Raw genomic sequence first — 12,631 nt, forward strand, 5'->3', positions numbered from 1 at the left:
TTGTTTTATTTTTTACCTACGTGACTTTACCGAATAGAACCAAAGAGTAACAAGTTATTTGTTTATCGCATTTCAGTGTTTCATACAGTACTTTGTTTTCCCGATTTTGCTTTGTGTGAAGCGTCCACGATTTCAAATGTGACGGCACTTTATGATCTTCCGATGAAAAGCGCTATATGAAAACACATTTTTTAAAATTCCTATTTATTTCAGGAAGCTTCTCCTCAATCCCCACACCCCTCAACCACCACCTCCCACGTCTTAAAATAACAAATACAATTCTACAGATAAAATGTCACGCCGTGGAAAACAAGTGATCGGCAAACATCCATTTTATTGCTTCATTACGTAAATGTACTGTAAGCCAGAGCCTGTCAGCTCACACAAAACAGATTTTTGTACAGAAGTTGCTTTCACGAGAAACATTTTTTTTGTTAAAAAGGGGGGAGGGGGAAATTATAGATAACATTTAACGCAATCATAAACATTTAACCTACAAAAAAAACCCTAGAGGAGCTTCTACAGGGGTGTGTTTATAAACCTACTCACCATATCAAAAAAATGTATTATATTATGTTCACTAGAGGTGGCCGCCCGGGGGGAGGGGGGGTGGGTGATCGTAATAGCCAGACATGACGAATGGACAAACACGTGGCTGCGGTCAAACTCAACAAATTACTACAAACGAGAAAACACCGGACAGCAGAGGCCACGCTAAACGCCGCGCCACCGCGCTCCTCTCGCTCGCCGTGCCCAAAAACGTTGCCGTGGCAAGAGAGGAAAGCAATAGTAGTATTGAAAATGCAAAACAAACACACAAAGAAAGCTTTAAAAAGGACCTTAGGAGATATTTTATCCTAAAAAAAAAGTCAACTCTTCATCAATAGGCTACAAATGAATGGCTATGCTTTTCGGCCGTCTGCTGGGGGTGCCACATTCACAGATTAGCCAAGCCCAAAACAAATAAATTATCAAGATGGTAGGAAAGCACTCTGACAGATACTCAACAAGAATCACGCACTGGGATATGATTGGGCTCCTGAAGATGCACCACCAAAAAACAAAGTTTGCCTTCGTTATAAAATTAGATTTGTTAAAATTGTTAAACGGTTTCAATAGTCTCAACTGCTCGAGCCAACAGATATCGGTGTCTAAAGCTTGTACACTTGGATCTCCAGAAACAAATCCTAACGCTTAGCAAACCTAGGAAGTCACCAATCGATATTAAAAACAGTCGGCCTGTGGTCGCACCAGCGAGGTAAGTGCCAACTCAGGTCGATAAAGCTCACTTTTGCATATTACGCATGCCCTGTGTTCACCAAACTGCATGCAGTACTGCAACTCAAACTTGCGAACGACAGCGATTCTAAACAGGAGGCCCTGGTGTACACTCACGGGCACAGCAAACCACCAGCCTACAGGGCACACCAGCGTGTGCGTGGTGTGTGCAATGTAGCCATTTCAACATTCCAAAGCCGCTGGCTCCCACGTCATAGCCTCTCTCCTCAGAGACAACATTTGGTGGAGGAATTACCGTTGCATTTTTACACAAAAAATTATAACGGGTGGTACTGTGTATATATTTTTCAATAACCTCAACGAGACAAGATTCAATCAATTTCACTGCAGCTATTTATTTATGCACCAAGAGTCCACATCTGGAGTTTCTCTAACGGAATGTTTTCTAGCCTATGTAAATGTGTGTGTGTGTCTGTGTAAATGTGTGTTCGTGTGAGAGAATGTAGGTACTGTTTATGGAAAAAAGTAATCTTCAAAACTTTCACTCCTGTATTTTGCTGTGGAAACTGTTTAAAAAAATAAATTAAGCAAAAAATGTTCTCTCTCAAAAGTTACCTATATCTAAACAGCAACATTTATGACAATTAAACAGCACAGGGGAGGGTGGGGATCGGCCTCGCATAACTGTTTAAAAACAGTAAGGAGAGAATGACGTACAAACTTACACAAACCCCAGCTTGCCGTTTTTACAAATTCAAGGAACGTTCAGTGCGTACAACAGTAGAAATACCTGAAAGTAGGCGATGCTTCCACAGTACAAAGAGCTGTATTCAGGTATAATCTTGTGACAACTTGGAAATTTTAAAATGATCACCCAAAACCCATAAAAACACACATCCGCGTCTCACTCTGCCGGCCCACACACACACACAAACCACAACGCAAGTGTCAATCAGCTCCAAATAAAATAATCCACACGGGAATTTAACCGATGCCAGGAAAGAAAACATGAGTGTTTTTTTGCTGAACAGTGCGCCTCTGCTAAAATGTTTGCCATCCCATTCTTTCCCACAGCAATGTCTCGTTTGTTTTACAGTTCCATAATGCTGACCAAGTGAGAGCAACATTCCTTCCTACCACTAGTCTGCCGAATGGTAGCCAATTTATTTATATCCAACCAATTATAACCTCCGGTGGTTGAAGTGCGATGTTACTTATTATTTCGTTTGCAATTTGCTTAAGCAGTTCCAAAGATCGATTGACACTTTTTTTTCCCCATTCAGTCCAACCACTTCTGTAGCTGGAAAGAAACTTTGATGTGTGACGAGAAAAAATTCGTTTAATTTAAAAAAACACACTTAAAATAAACTGCTGGTAGCCAATAAGAAACAAATAAACGAGATAGGATGCACAAACACAGCGCTAACCAACCCAAAGACCATCGACTCGCACAACAAGAGAACACAACACCATACCTTCACCAAGAGAAGCCGGGTTGAGAAGAGACGCAGACCCATTTTCAAGGCAGCGCTTTAAATCGTGCTCCCGCTCAAAATAAGAATACTGCTTTAGTTCGTGCCTGGTTGATCACTGACCAGCAGGCACTGCAGGGGGGGGAGATTGGGTGGGATCGGGGGGGGGGGCATGGATCGGAGGCGGTTTTTGAGACGAGGGGAGGTAACGCTGTGCACACACGGTAGGGGTCGGGGTCGCACACACACAGGGCAAACGGAGGGTAGGAAAGGGGGGGGAGGTGTGGAGGAGAGGTCAGTCTTGGTCCATCGGCTGCTCGGTGTCCTCGGAGGGCTCGGCCGAAGACGACACCGAACTGCTTCCGCCGCAACCGCTGCCGTCGCTCGAGTTAGAGTCGGCACCACCGGCGAGCCCCGAGCTGCTCACGGCCGCTTCGCCGCCACTCCCACCGGCTGCCTCCGTCCCCGCCGTCACCGCTCCTGCCTCGCTGTCGGCAGCCACGGGTCCACCCACCCCACCCCCACAATCCGACTGGTCCATGTCGTGCACAGCCTCCTCCTCTTCTTCATCCTCCTGCTCCTCCCCAGTCACCTTCGGTTCGGAACTGACCGAACTGGGCACGGACTCCACCTCGCTGCAATGTTCCGTAGCGCCAGTATCTACAAGGGTGAGGATGCAAGCATGGCGCGCGAGACATTGTTTCAAATTAACGTGGTGAACGCTGACTTGAAAGACCTATGACAAAAACTACCCCAGAATATGCACCCAATCTATTCAGATTGTTTTAAGCTAGGTAGATTTTAGCCTGGATGGTGCTTGGATGGGCAACGACAACGCACATCAAGAGGGTAGTGCAGCAAACTGTCTCCGTCTATGCTAGCCGACACGATTCCTCACCTGCACTGGCCGAACAGCTTTGCTCCTCTGTGATGTCGGATACCGGGCGCTGTTCGAAGCCATGCGGCGACCTCGCGTTGCCGGACGTGGCCTCCGGGGAGCGAGCCGATGACCCACGGGCCCTCTCCTCGGCCTCCTCTTCCTCCTCTTCATCTGCAGACTGCTGATCCTCATCTTCCTCCTCCTCCTCGTCCTCCTCATCAAACCGGAGCCGCTTGGCCTGGGGGTCGTCACTCGTGCCCTCCTCCAGCTGGTCCTGCGCCCCGTGCTTGGTTTTCAGCGGGTTGCTCTCGCTGGACGGGGGAGAACTGGTGCAACACACGGGCCTCAGATTATACCAGAGGTGGGGAAGCCTTTTCCTTACCGACGGATAAGCAGGGTGCCACGGTGGCACGATAACTGCCACACCGAGTATACAGAAGATTATGAATTCGATCTCGACCCTGATGTCTGTATATTTGGAGATTGCAAATTTTTATCCATGGTCGTGTCTATTTTTCTCCGGGTCCTCCGGTTTTTCCCTCCCACATTTAGAAACATGCATTTAGAGTATTTGGCTATTATAAATTTCCAAATGATAAGCCACTTCATTGAGCTATCATTTATGGCCAGATCGCTTCTGATAAAGAGCTATATAGCTCAGTGGACCTTACCTGGTAAAGTGAAAAATGTTACGCTTAGTTTAAGCAGAACTTTCAAATACCTTTGCCGAGCAATACATTAGCGTGCAAACACACAATGTACGTCTGTCACTGCAAGAGTCATTTGTAGGGACAAAAGTAACTTAATGTGCTATAATTAGAAACGTTTCCAAATTGAAAATATTCCACTCTAGTACCTGATTAATGCGAAGAAAGGTGCTTGCAGTGATAGATTAACATCATTTGTAGGTCGTTTTGCCGTGGTAGGCCTCGAATGGCCACGGGTCAAATTAAATGTAAGTCCACCATCCCTGAGTGGGACACAGTGTTCTGTAGGGCTATTTGACAAACAGCAGAGGACAGTGTAGCAAAATCCATTGTTGTACAAAGTTTTCATGCCCCCACGTCTGTCCCTCCTGTCTTCATATTGAGCAGCGAGGTGAAATATGGTTAAATAACACTCATGCTCCGCACGGCATGAATAAGATATAATCAGGCAGTGGACTGACCAAGGGCTGCACATGCACCGTGTGGACAATAAATCATGTGGGACCTGTGCTTGCTAACGCCAATCAGTATTTCATCACTAAAAACAGACAGTATCATGTGATGTAAGATAAGGCTCGACAACAAACTATTCAAATGCCATGCAAATGGCTGTGTGCGGAATTTGGAAACAAAACTCCTTTCCACCGACAAGGTGAGTGAAGCAGCAACAGTCGACCTGTGACTTAGATGGATGAGAACAGTACCTTTGCGAGGCGCTCTCTTCGTCCGTCGCGTGATGCACTGTGCCGTCGCCAAACCCGTTGGATGACGGCAGCAAAGGGCAAGACCCCGGGGAGGGCGACCGGGACCTGATGGGAGGTCGTGGCGTTCCCGGGCCATTCACGTTTGACCTGTAGCCGCAGGGGGATAGCAACCGCGCAGGCGCAGATGCGCACATCCATCACACATCAACGCGTCAAATGGACCTCGCAGACGACGCGACAACGTACAGTCCGAGTAAATTCTATAGAAATTACGTAGAAATTTGCCACAAATGTCTCCAAATTTTCCCTCATTACTCTCACCTGTCTTGGTAAGCAGTATTGGGACCAGATGGCAAAATTCCATTTACTCGATTAAGGGTGCTTGTACTGAAATTAAATTTCCTGGAAAGAAAACAAAACAGCCATGGTTAGCAGTGAAAAATACCTGCCAACAATGTATTACTATACAAGAGTGCTGTAACATGAACGGGTTTTTTGTGTGCGTATGTGCGCACTTACTCCGAGGATGGATAGACACTGCTCACGACCAACACATTCTGAAAAATTAGATAATAGTACATGTCATACACCACAGTACATAACAAAAACGCTTTTATTGACATTTTCCAGAAAGATGCCAAGCCTCATCTGTGCTTACATTGCAATTTTAAAGCTTTACTGATTAATAGAATGCGAACACAGCAAGCTGTCCGAGGGGGATGATCAATAGAGGCCGGGCTGAGAATCAGGGGCCAACTTGCATTTGCCACAAACACTCAATTACACTCAATTAGTGGCAGCAGAACCAGTCAGCTGCCAAGCTTAGTGTACACAAACACACAGCAAGGGGACCCCTCTCCCTTACCTTCTCAATCCCCCTCATGAACTTGTCCGTGCGCTTGTAGTGTTTTTTCGGCTCCATCAGCAGTTCACATAACCGTTGTATTGTGAAAGGTGCGCTGCACGCAACACAAGGCAGCAGCAGCAGTTGACAACGAGCTGACAGGGCCCACTCTAGTTGGTCCGTCTGCTGAACAATACAACCAGCCACTGCATATGCAGCTGTCAAATAGAGAGGCCAAGGCAGGATAAGTAAATTACATGTGACCCCAAAAAAGCAGGGGCTCTTATCATCTGGTAACGCTACGTACCAAGGCTGCACATCACAGGCTGCCTGACACGAGTTCCTAATTGAGAAAAATAAACATTTAAAGACAGTAGGAAGTGCTTTATTGTCAACACTGCAGTGGGTATTCGGAAGTGTAGAAGTGGCACTATAGTAACATGACTACAGTGCTCAAAACCTTTAAATGCGTTTATTTATCCGCAAAGCTTCAAACACATCAAACAGCCAGGGACACATCCTCGGTATGTATTTAGAAAATAAAAGCTGTTTGTTTTTAAATCTTGACTTAAAGCTTTGGTGACTGCAGGAATTCATTCTTTGGGTCTTTCGGTAAAGTAACGTAGATAGGTTCAAAGAAAATAACAAAAAAACTAAGATGTTTCCATCACAACACAAGCGATCGTCATCAGGAGGATGATCGCTTGATCGAAACGTCGTTGTTTTTTTGTTATTTTCTTTGAACCTATCTACGTGATTTTACAGAAAGACCGAAAGAATATCTGTTTGTTTTTGTATCAAAAAAATCCAGCAGATTAGTTTTTTTGTACCCAAACTCCTTAACACACCAGGCACAAAGCTCAGCTTCCAAGTCAGGAGGCGGGTGGGTGGAATGCAAGCTGGCCCGCGCACTCGTCCCAAATTCCCATGCCACACCTCGTGAAGCCGTCCACTATCTTGAGCAGGCGCTCCTTCATATCGTCGTAAGGGACGTAGTCGACGTTCCGATTGGGGGGCCCGCGCACCTCCGGTACCGAGGCACGGAAGTCGTCCAGTACGCGCTCCAGCTTGTACATGAAGTATCCCTTGAGCTGGGGCCACGGCAACCTGCGTTGCCACAACAGCACGCACAAGGTTCTAGCTTCTCTCCTGCCTGGCCAATCTGGGCAACGCGCTGCACTCGGCATCATCAACCCCCCGCCGCTATTGGCAAAAATGCCAGGAGCTAATGCCCATGTTCATCTCCGTGATGCAGTAGACAAGAGGTTCTCTCACTAATGTAATCATGTGGGTTTTACCTGGTAAATTTAAATAAATGTTAGTTTAGTATTGTTAGTCATCACTGGAAGGGATGAAGTCCGATGGTCAAGAATAATTAGGGAGTAGAAAACTAAATCATTTTTACTTTACCAGATAAGGCCCACTGAGCTATTTCACTCTTTTTCAGAAGCAACCTGGCCACAAATGACAGCTCAACAAAGTGGCTTATCGTGTGGAAATTTACAGCAGCCAAATAATCGAAACGCATGTTTCTAAATGTGGAGTGAAAAACCGGAAGACCTGGAGAAAAATCCACGCGACCACGGGGAGGACATGCAAACTCCAAATATACAAGCGTCAGGGTCGGAAACGAACCCACAACCTCCTGTATACCAGTTGAGGTAGTTATTAACATCTTGCTACCGTGACGCACATCTGAGGAATGCAATGCATCCTAGAGCCTGTGTACCGAGGAGATGGCGCGATGGAATCAATTTGTGCAGAGGAGCGAGGTGGATTACTACACCACAGGATCAGGAGATCAGCTTGGATTGACAATAGCTGCAGCTGATGATGAATGTAATCGTGTAATTTGTTTATTTATCAGGAAACATGGGTGAGGTTGTTACCCTTCAGGCAGCCAAATAACAGTGGTGTAAGTCGGTATACAAAGGTTTAGAAGTTCAGCTTACAGAACGAATTACTGGGGGGGTGAACTAATAAATGTAATGCCAGGCAGAAAGAAAAGTCGCCACATGGACAGTCTTTTAAAATTAAACCTATGGTCACCCTATTTCCAATTACCCTATTGCTGAAATAATGCTGGAAAGGGTTTAGGAGCTGGTGGGGTTGTTACAAAAAACCCCGTTGTACGTCCTGTAGAAATATCCTACTTTAGACAACATTGCCGTGTCAAATGTAACATATCCATTGACTATAACATAGGGAACCCGAAAATTTTGAATTTAATTCACATGTCTAATTTATCGTACATCAAATTAGAAGCTAATATTTTATACAGTTTCAATAATTATTAACCGTCCCTGCATATGCACATACAGTTGTATGCCAATTTGGAAGCTCGCTAAACAAAGATTGTTTTACATAGCACACCAAAAACAATCCGATAAGGTTAAGAGGTCATCACAGCCAATTCCAATGATGCCACCACACATCACCATCACTTCTGTCCGATAGCTACATCAGTTGCTGCAAAGTTAACGCCACCCAAACCCAAAGGTCTGTTCTTAAGAGTATCCCACCTCCTGGTTTCACAAACAGGTCTCCAGGAAGTCAACAATACTTGAGTGTAGGTAGCTTCAGCTGCAGCTCAATGCTACTGGTCTCCAACCACCGCACCACAGAGCAAGCACAACCAACATTAACGTTGTGTATTTATGCAAGGTAGGGCGTGTATAAAATGTAACAATTACAAATTGGATACGCTCAACGTAAATTAAAACCAGCAAGCCTCACAACCCACCATGTTAAACATTCCATGCTCAGCTCAATCCCGACCCAATGGCGCTTAATCTACCATTACATAATCGACGCCCGCCAGAAGCTTACGTTTAAAAAAGTATAATGTGCACTCCGGGTAGGTGCGTGTCTTCTTTTTGAAAACGCCACATCGTAGCTCATGCAAAAACTTCACCTTACAGGAAGTCGCAATGGGGTTCCACCCAATGGAAAAGGATGCAAAGGTTGGCAAAAGGCAATAAGGCAGCCTCGTGTTATAACAGGGGTGGTTGTTTGGGGCTATTAAAAGCATCAAGTGAAATATTTCGGTTTTTTAATTATTAAATCAATGTTATCTTTCATTTAATGCAAGCCACTGTACGAATAATTCGACAGCCATCTTCGGGCAGCTTCTTCGACCAGGTCCACAACGCAAATATTGATGCAGCTGTCTTGGACGGGGTGTTTGATAACGCTGTTGACTGTTATTGTGCTGTTCTTTGCCGTCATTAACGTATCACAATTAACCGGAGTTTTTACTTCACTGGGCCGTGTGATACGGGAGAGTTGTAGCACGACGCCTTCTCTCTCTCTTTCCGCGATCCCATACGGGGGACCCGGCAAGTTGTGCACCGGAGTGAAAATGTGGCGAGGGGGTGGGTGTGGGGTTAGGGGGTAAACTACCATAGGGGTCACCACTACGACACCAATCCAAACGGAGCATCCCACCACCCTCCTCCAACTCTGATGCAACCGCCAGCCGCAAACCTGATGAAACGCAATCATCAACGTTGGTTTGAACACCAACAAAAGCCTCACTCGCCCCGACTCGTACAATAGAACCCAATATATCCCCCCCAAATCCGAACTCGGCATTCGCTACCACCGAAAATCAGTACCAACCTCAACCCCAAATGGGCCTCGACCTCGACCCAATTCCCAGCTCGAACCAAAACTCTGCTTCGGATCCAATTCAATTCCGGCCTCTGCCTCGATTCAACTGCGGCCTCAGCTCCAACTCCGGCTTTAAAGCCACCGGGGGAGTTCGGCCTCAACTCCCCCGAGGGGCCTCAACCCCCGAGGGGCCTCAACCCCCCTCCCCCCCCGGGGCCTCAACTCTCCCGGGGCCTCAACTCTCCCGGGGCCTCAACTCTCCCGGGGTCTCAACTCTCCCGGGGTCTCAACTCTCCCGGGGTCTCAACTCCGACTCAACCCCCCCCCCCCCAGGGGCCTCAACATTGCCTCAGCCCAGACGCCCAGGCCGACTCACATCGTCTCGCCCGTCTTGGCTACGTGCCGCATGAACCCATCCAGCTCGGGCGTCACCTCCTTGTGCGGCTTCTTCTCAAATTCTGCCCACACCGCAAAACAACACAAAGGCGTACGCACTTTTAACAAGACACGCAAACTACTCGCATCTCGCGCACTCCGCGGGCACGCGAACGCGCCTCACACGACGGAGACCGAGGAACAAATAAAATGGGTCTGACGGGACACACAAAGACGAGTGCCGATGGTCGTCAGCAGGTTGGTCGGGGCAAGTTGATGTCAGCGAGCACCTATTACGGTCCGGCGCGGCGCACGGAGGAGGCGGTGTGGACTAGACCACGCCCGGCCGCCTTTGTCTCCCCAAGTGCTTGATGTATCGCGCATCGCACCAGCTGCTGTACCCCTCGTTTAATGACGGGTCGAAGCTAAGACACGCCAGGGACACGACCCAGAAATAAGTCGTCGATAAAACGCGAGTCCGCGGTTTGGGGCAAATTCGAACTCGGGACGCCGGGTTAGTAGCGCATTGCGCTAACCGCTGCGCCACCGCTCCGCTCTCACACACACACACTCACTCGCTCACACTCGCTCGCGCGTACACACACTTACACTCGCGTGCGTCTCGAGGCGTCTCACACGCAACACTCGCCTGCTATTGCCTCCAGCAAGGCCTCAGGTTCCATGGCGGCCGCGGTGCGGGCTGCGGGCTCCGGGCGCAGAGATCCGCCTCGAACGCGGCCTCCTCCTGGTCGCCAATATGGCGGTGGTGACGTCACTCCTCCGTGGCCCCCCCCCCCACACACAAGCCCCACCCCCCCACCCCACCCCCACCGTGAGCACGAGGCCAGAGGCTGTCCGTGGCGCCCGCGCGAAGTGCCTGTGTGGAGGAGCAAGAATGTTGTTGTTTCGATTTAAAGCTTTCGTGACTGCGAGGATTCATCTTCTTTGGTTCTTTCGGTAAAGTCACGTAGAATGAGAATAAAATAATACATTGATAAAATAAAATAACACAATAATATTCTCAGTCTCGTCCCTTCACCTGATGAAGGCCGCTTGTGTTGTGGCCGAAACGTCGTTGCTCGTTAAAAAAAAAAAACATACATATATACTTGCTGATCAAATATATGTGAATTAACAATTGGTAATACAGGGGTTTTTTGTGGGGGGGGGGGTTGGGTTAGATGGCGTAAATATATAAATGTGTCGTTAAACCCGCCACCACCCGACACAGCCAGTTAGGTTTGTTACGTCAACAGAACGTGGCAATTCGTTAACGAGTACAGCACACCGGTGTGTTGGAGAACAAAGCCACAACATTTACAATCTTAAGTACGACGTTTCACCGGTAATTACAGCTAGCTCCATCAGCTGTCGCCTGATAACGTCAAATGCAACTGCAAAGTCAAGAGATACTGACATTGGCGATAATCGTTTCTAGTGTGACATTTAATATCGTATCTGGTTACCTTGGTTATGTAAACCAAGGTTGCAGACGCTATTCACGTAACGTACGGAGTCCATCCATTCAAATCCTTTATTATAGCTCGCAACAATGAGAAATCGCTCCACCACGCATCACAACGTGCAAGGGCAATAACAAAAGGGCTGTCGATTCATATGAAAACGTAAAGGTAACAACGTCCTGCAGTTACTTGCTAACGCCCCTGCTGACGGAAGGTTTTTTTTTGGCCTTCTCTTCCACACTTTCCAGAAATCTTCGATTCGAAGGGCATGTGCATGGCTCCCGTAGAACGTTTTGATTCAGCGGTTGTAGTTAGGCTGATAAATTACTGACTTCCAAGACAGCAATCAGAATTAATTAATGTTAGGAATTTGGCATTGAAACCACCAAGATCTCAATAAGTCATTGTTTTTTTACTTGGTAGTTATGTACCCCCCTCTACCCCCCACCCACCCCCGGAGGTGAAGATTTACAGGCACAGGGATTAAACATGTTGTAGGAGTGAACACAAACCCATTCACCGCCATCACGTTGACTCGGGGGATGTATACGGTACTGTACCACAGTAATCGTGAAGAGTGTCAGCCTGACCCACAGGGTTTTATATATAAAGACCACTGTATTTGAAAGACCTTGGTATGTTGTTGATTAGCAGGAACGTCAAGGATGGCCTTCATCCAGCAGTGGATTATGGCTGACACTGATGGTAGGTCCACATTATACCATTTATCCAGGACAGCCTCACTAAGTCTCAAGCCCCTTTTCAGGAAGGTTCTGCTGTACATTGGGATGTTTGGCCGATGCCAGGTCTAGTATTGTTTATTTGTAATGTTAAATTAGTCATTTTTGTCATGAAGAAGAAAACTCAACACGTTGGTTAATAACGCTAAAATAAAATGCATAAGAGGTGACGATTCGGGAAATTACTCTTCTTTATAGCACGTAGAATTCACCTTAACAGTGTAATGTCTTATTAAGAGAAGGGGCGTTACCTAAAACGTCTCCTATTTTTTATATTCGTACCACAACATTATGAAGGAATGTGGTTGTGTCTGTGCACCAGTGGCAACGCAGCATCACCAACATAATTTGTTTCATATTTTTATTATTTTATTGTTTCCCTTCTACGTGAATTTACCAAAAGAACCAAGAATATGAATCCCTGCAGTCACGAAAGCTTTAAATCAAAATTCAACATAATTCGTTTTCCGTTCTACATTCATCGCGTTTGCAGTGCAATTGAATGTCTAAACCACCGGGTGGTCCAGACGTTTAGTGACCCCCAATTAATTGACCCCTGACATTTATTTTGTATCGCTAATATTACATTATACAT

General features: G+C 46.8%; 1 protein-coding gene across 1 annotated transcript; it reads right to left on the reverse strand.

Annotated features, from left to right (window-relative positions):
* Positions 1-314: 314 nt before the first annotated feature.
* On the reverse strand, positions 315-10,636 carry PPP4R2 (protein phosphatase 4 regulatory subunit 2). Its single transcript, XM_032963403.2, has 9 exons — positions 10,483-10,636; positions 9,835-9,916; positions 6,783-6,953; positions 5,868-5,961; positions 5,522-5,559; positions 5,324-5,404; positions 5,003-5,149; positions 3,610-3,917; positions 315-3,371 (listed from the first exon to the last, which is right to left on the reverse strand). Exons 1-9 carry the CDS (start codon positions 10,514-10,516, stop codon positions 3,007-3,009), a joined length of 1,320 nt encoding a protein of 439 aa, XP_032819294.1. The 5' UTR covers positions 10,517-10,636; the 3' UTR covers positions 315-3,006.
* Between the last annotated feature and the right edge of the window lie 1,995 nt (positions 10,637-12,631).

Source organism: Petromyzon marinus, chromosome 30 (genome assembly GCF_048934315.1).
Source record: "Petromyzon marinus isolate PM22_M1 ecotype Great Lakes invasive population chromosome 30, UKy_Petmar_22M1.pri1.0, whole genome shotgun sequence".
In the NCBI taxonomy this organism is placed as follows: domain Eukaryota; kingdom Metazoa; phylum Chordata; class Hyperoartia; order Petromyzontiformes; family Petromyzontidae; genus Petromyzon; species Petromyzon marinus.

What these genes read in the sequence shown, in the direction of transcription:
- PPP4R2 (XM_032963403.2), bottom strand. Translation starts at nt 10,516, where the DNA reads ATGGAACCTGAGGCCTTGCTGGAGGCAATAGCAG. An exon ending in GCCAAGACGGGCGAGACGAT is followed by an intron (nt 6,954 to 9,834) that starts GTGAGTCGGCCT and finishes GTGGCAACGCAG; the next exon opens with GTTGCCGTGGCCCCAGCTCA. An exon ending in ATAGTGGACGGCTTCACGAG is followed by an intron (nt 5,962 to 6,782) that starts GTGTGGCATGGG and finishes TGTTGCGTGCAG; the next exon opens with CGCACCTTTCACAATACAAC.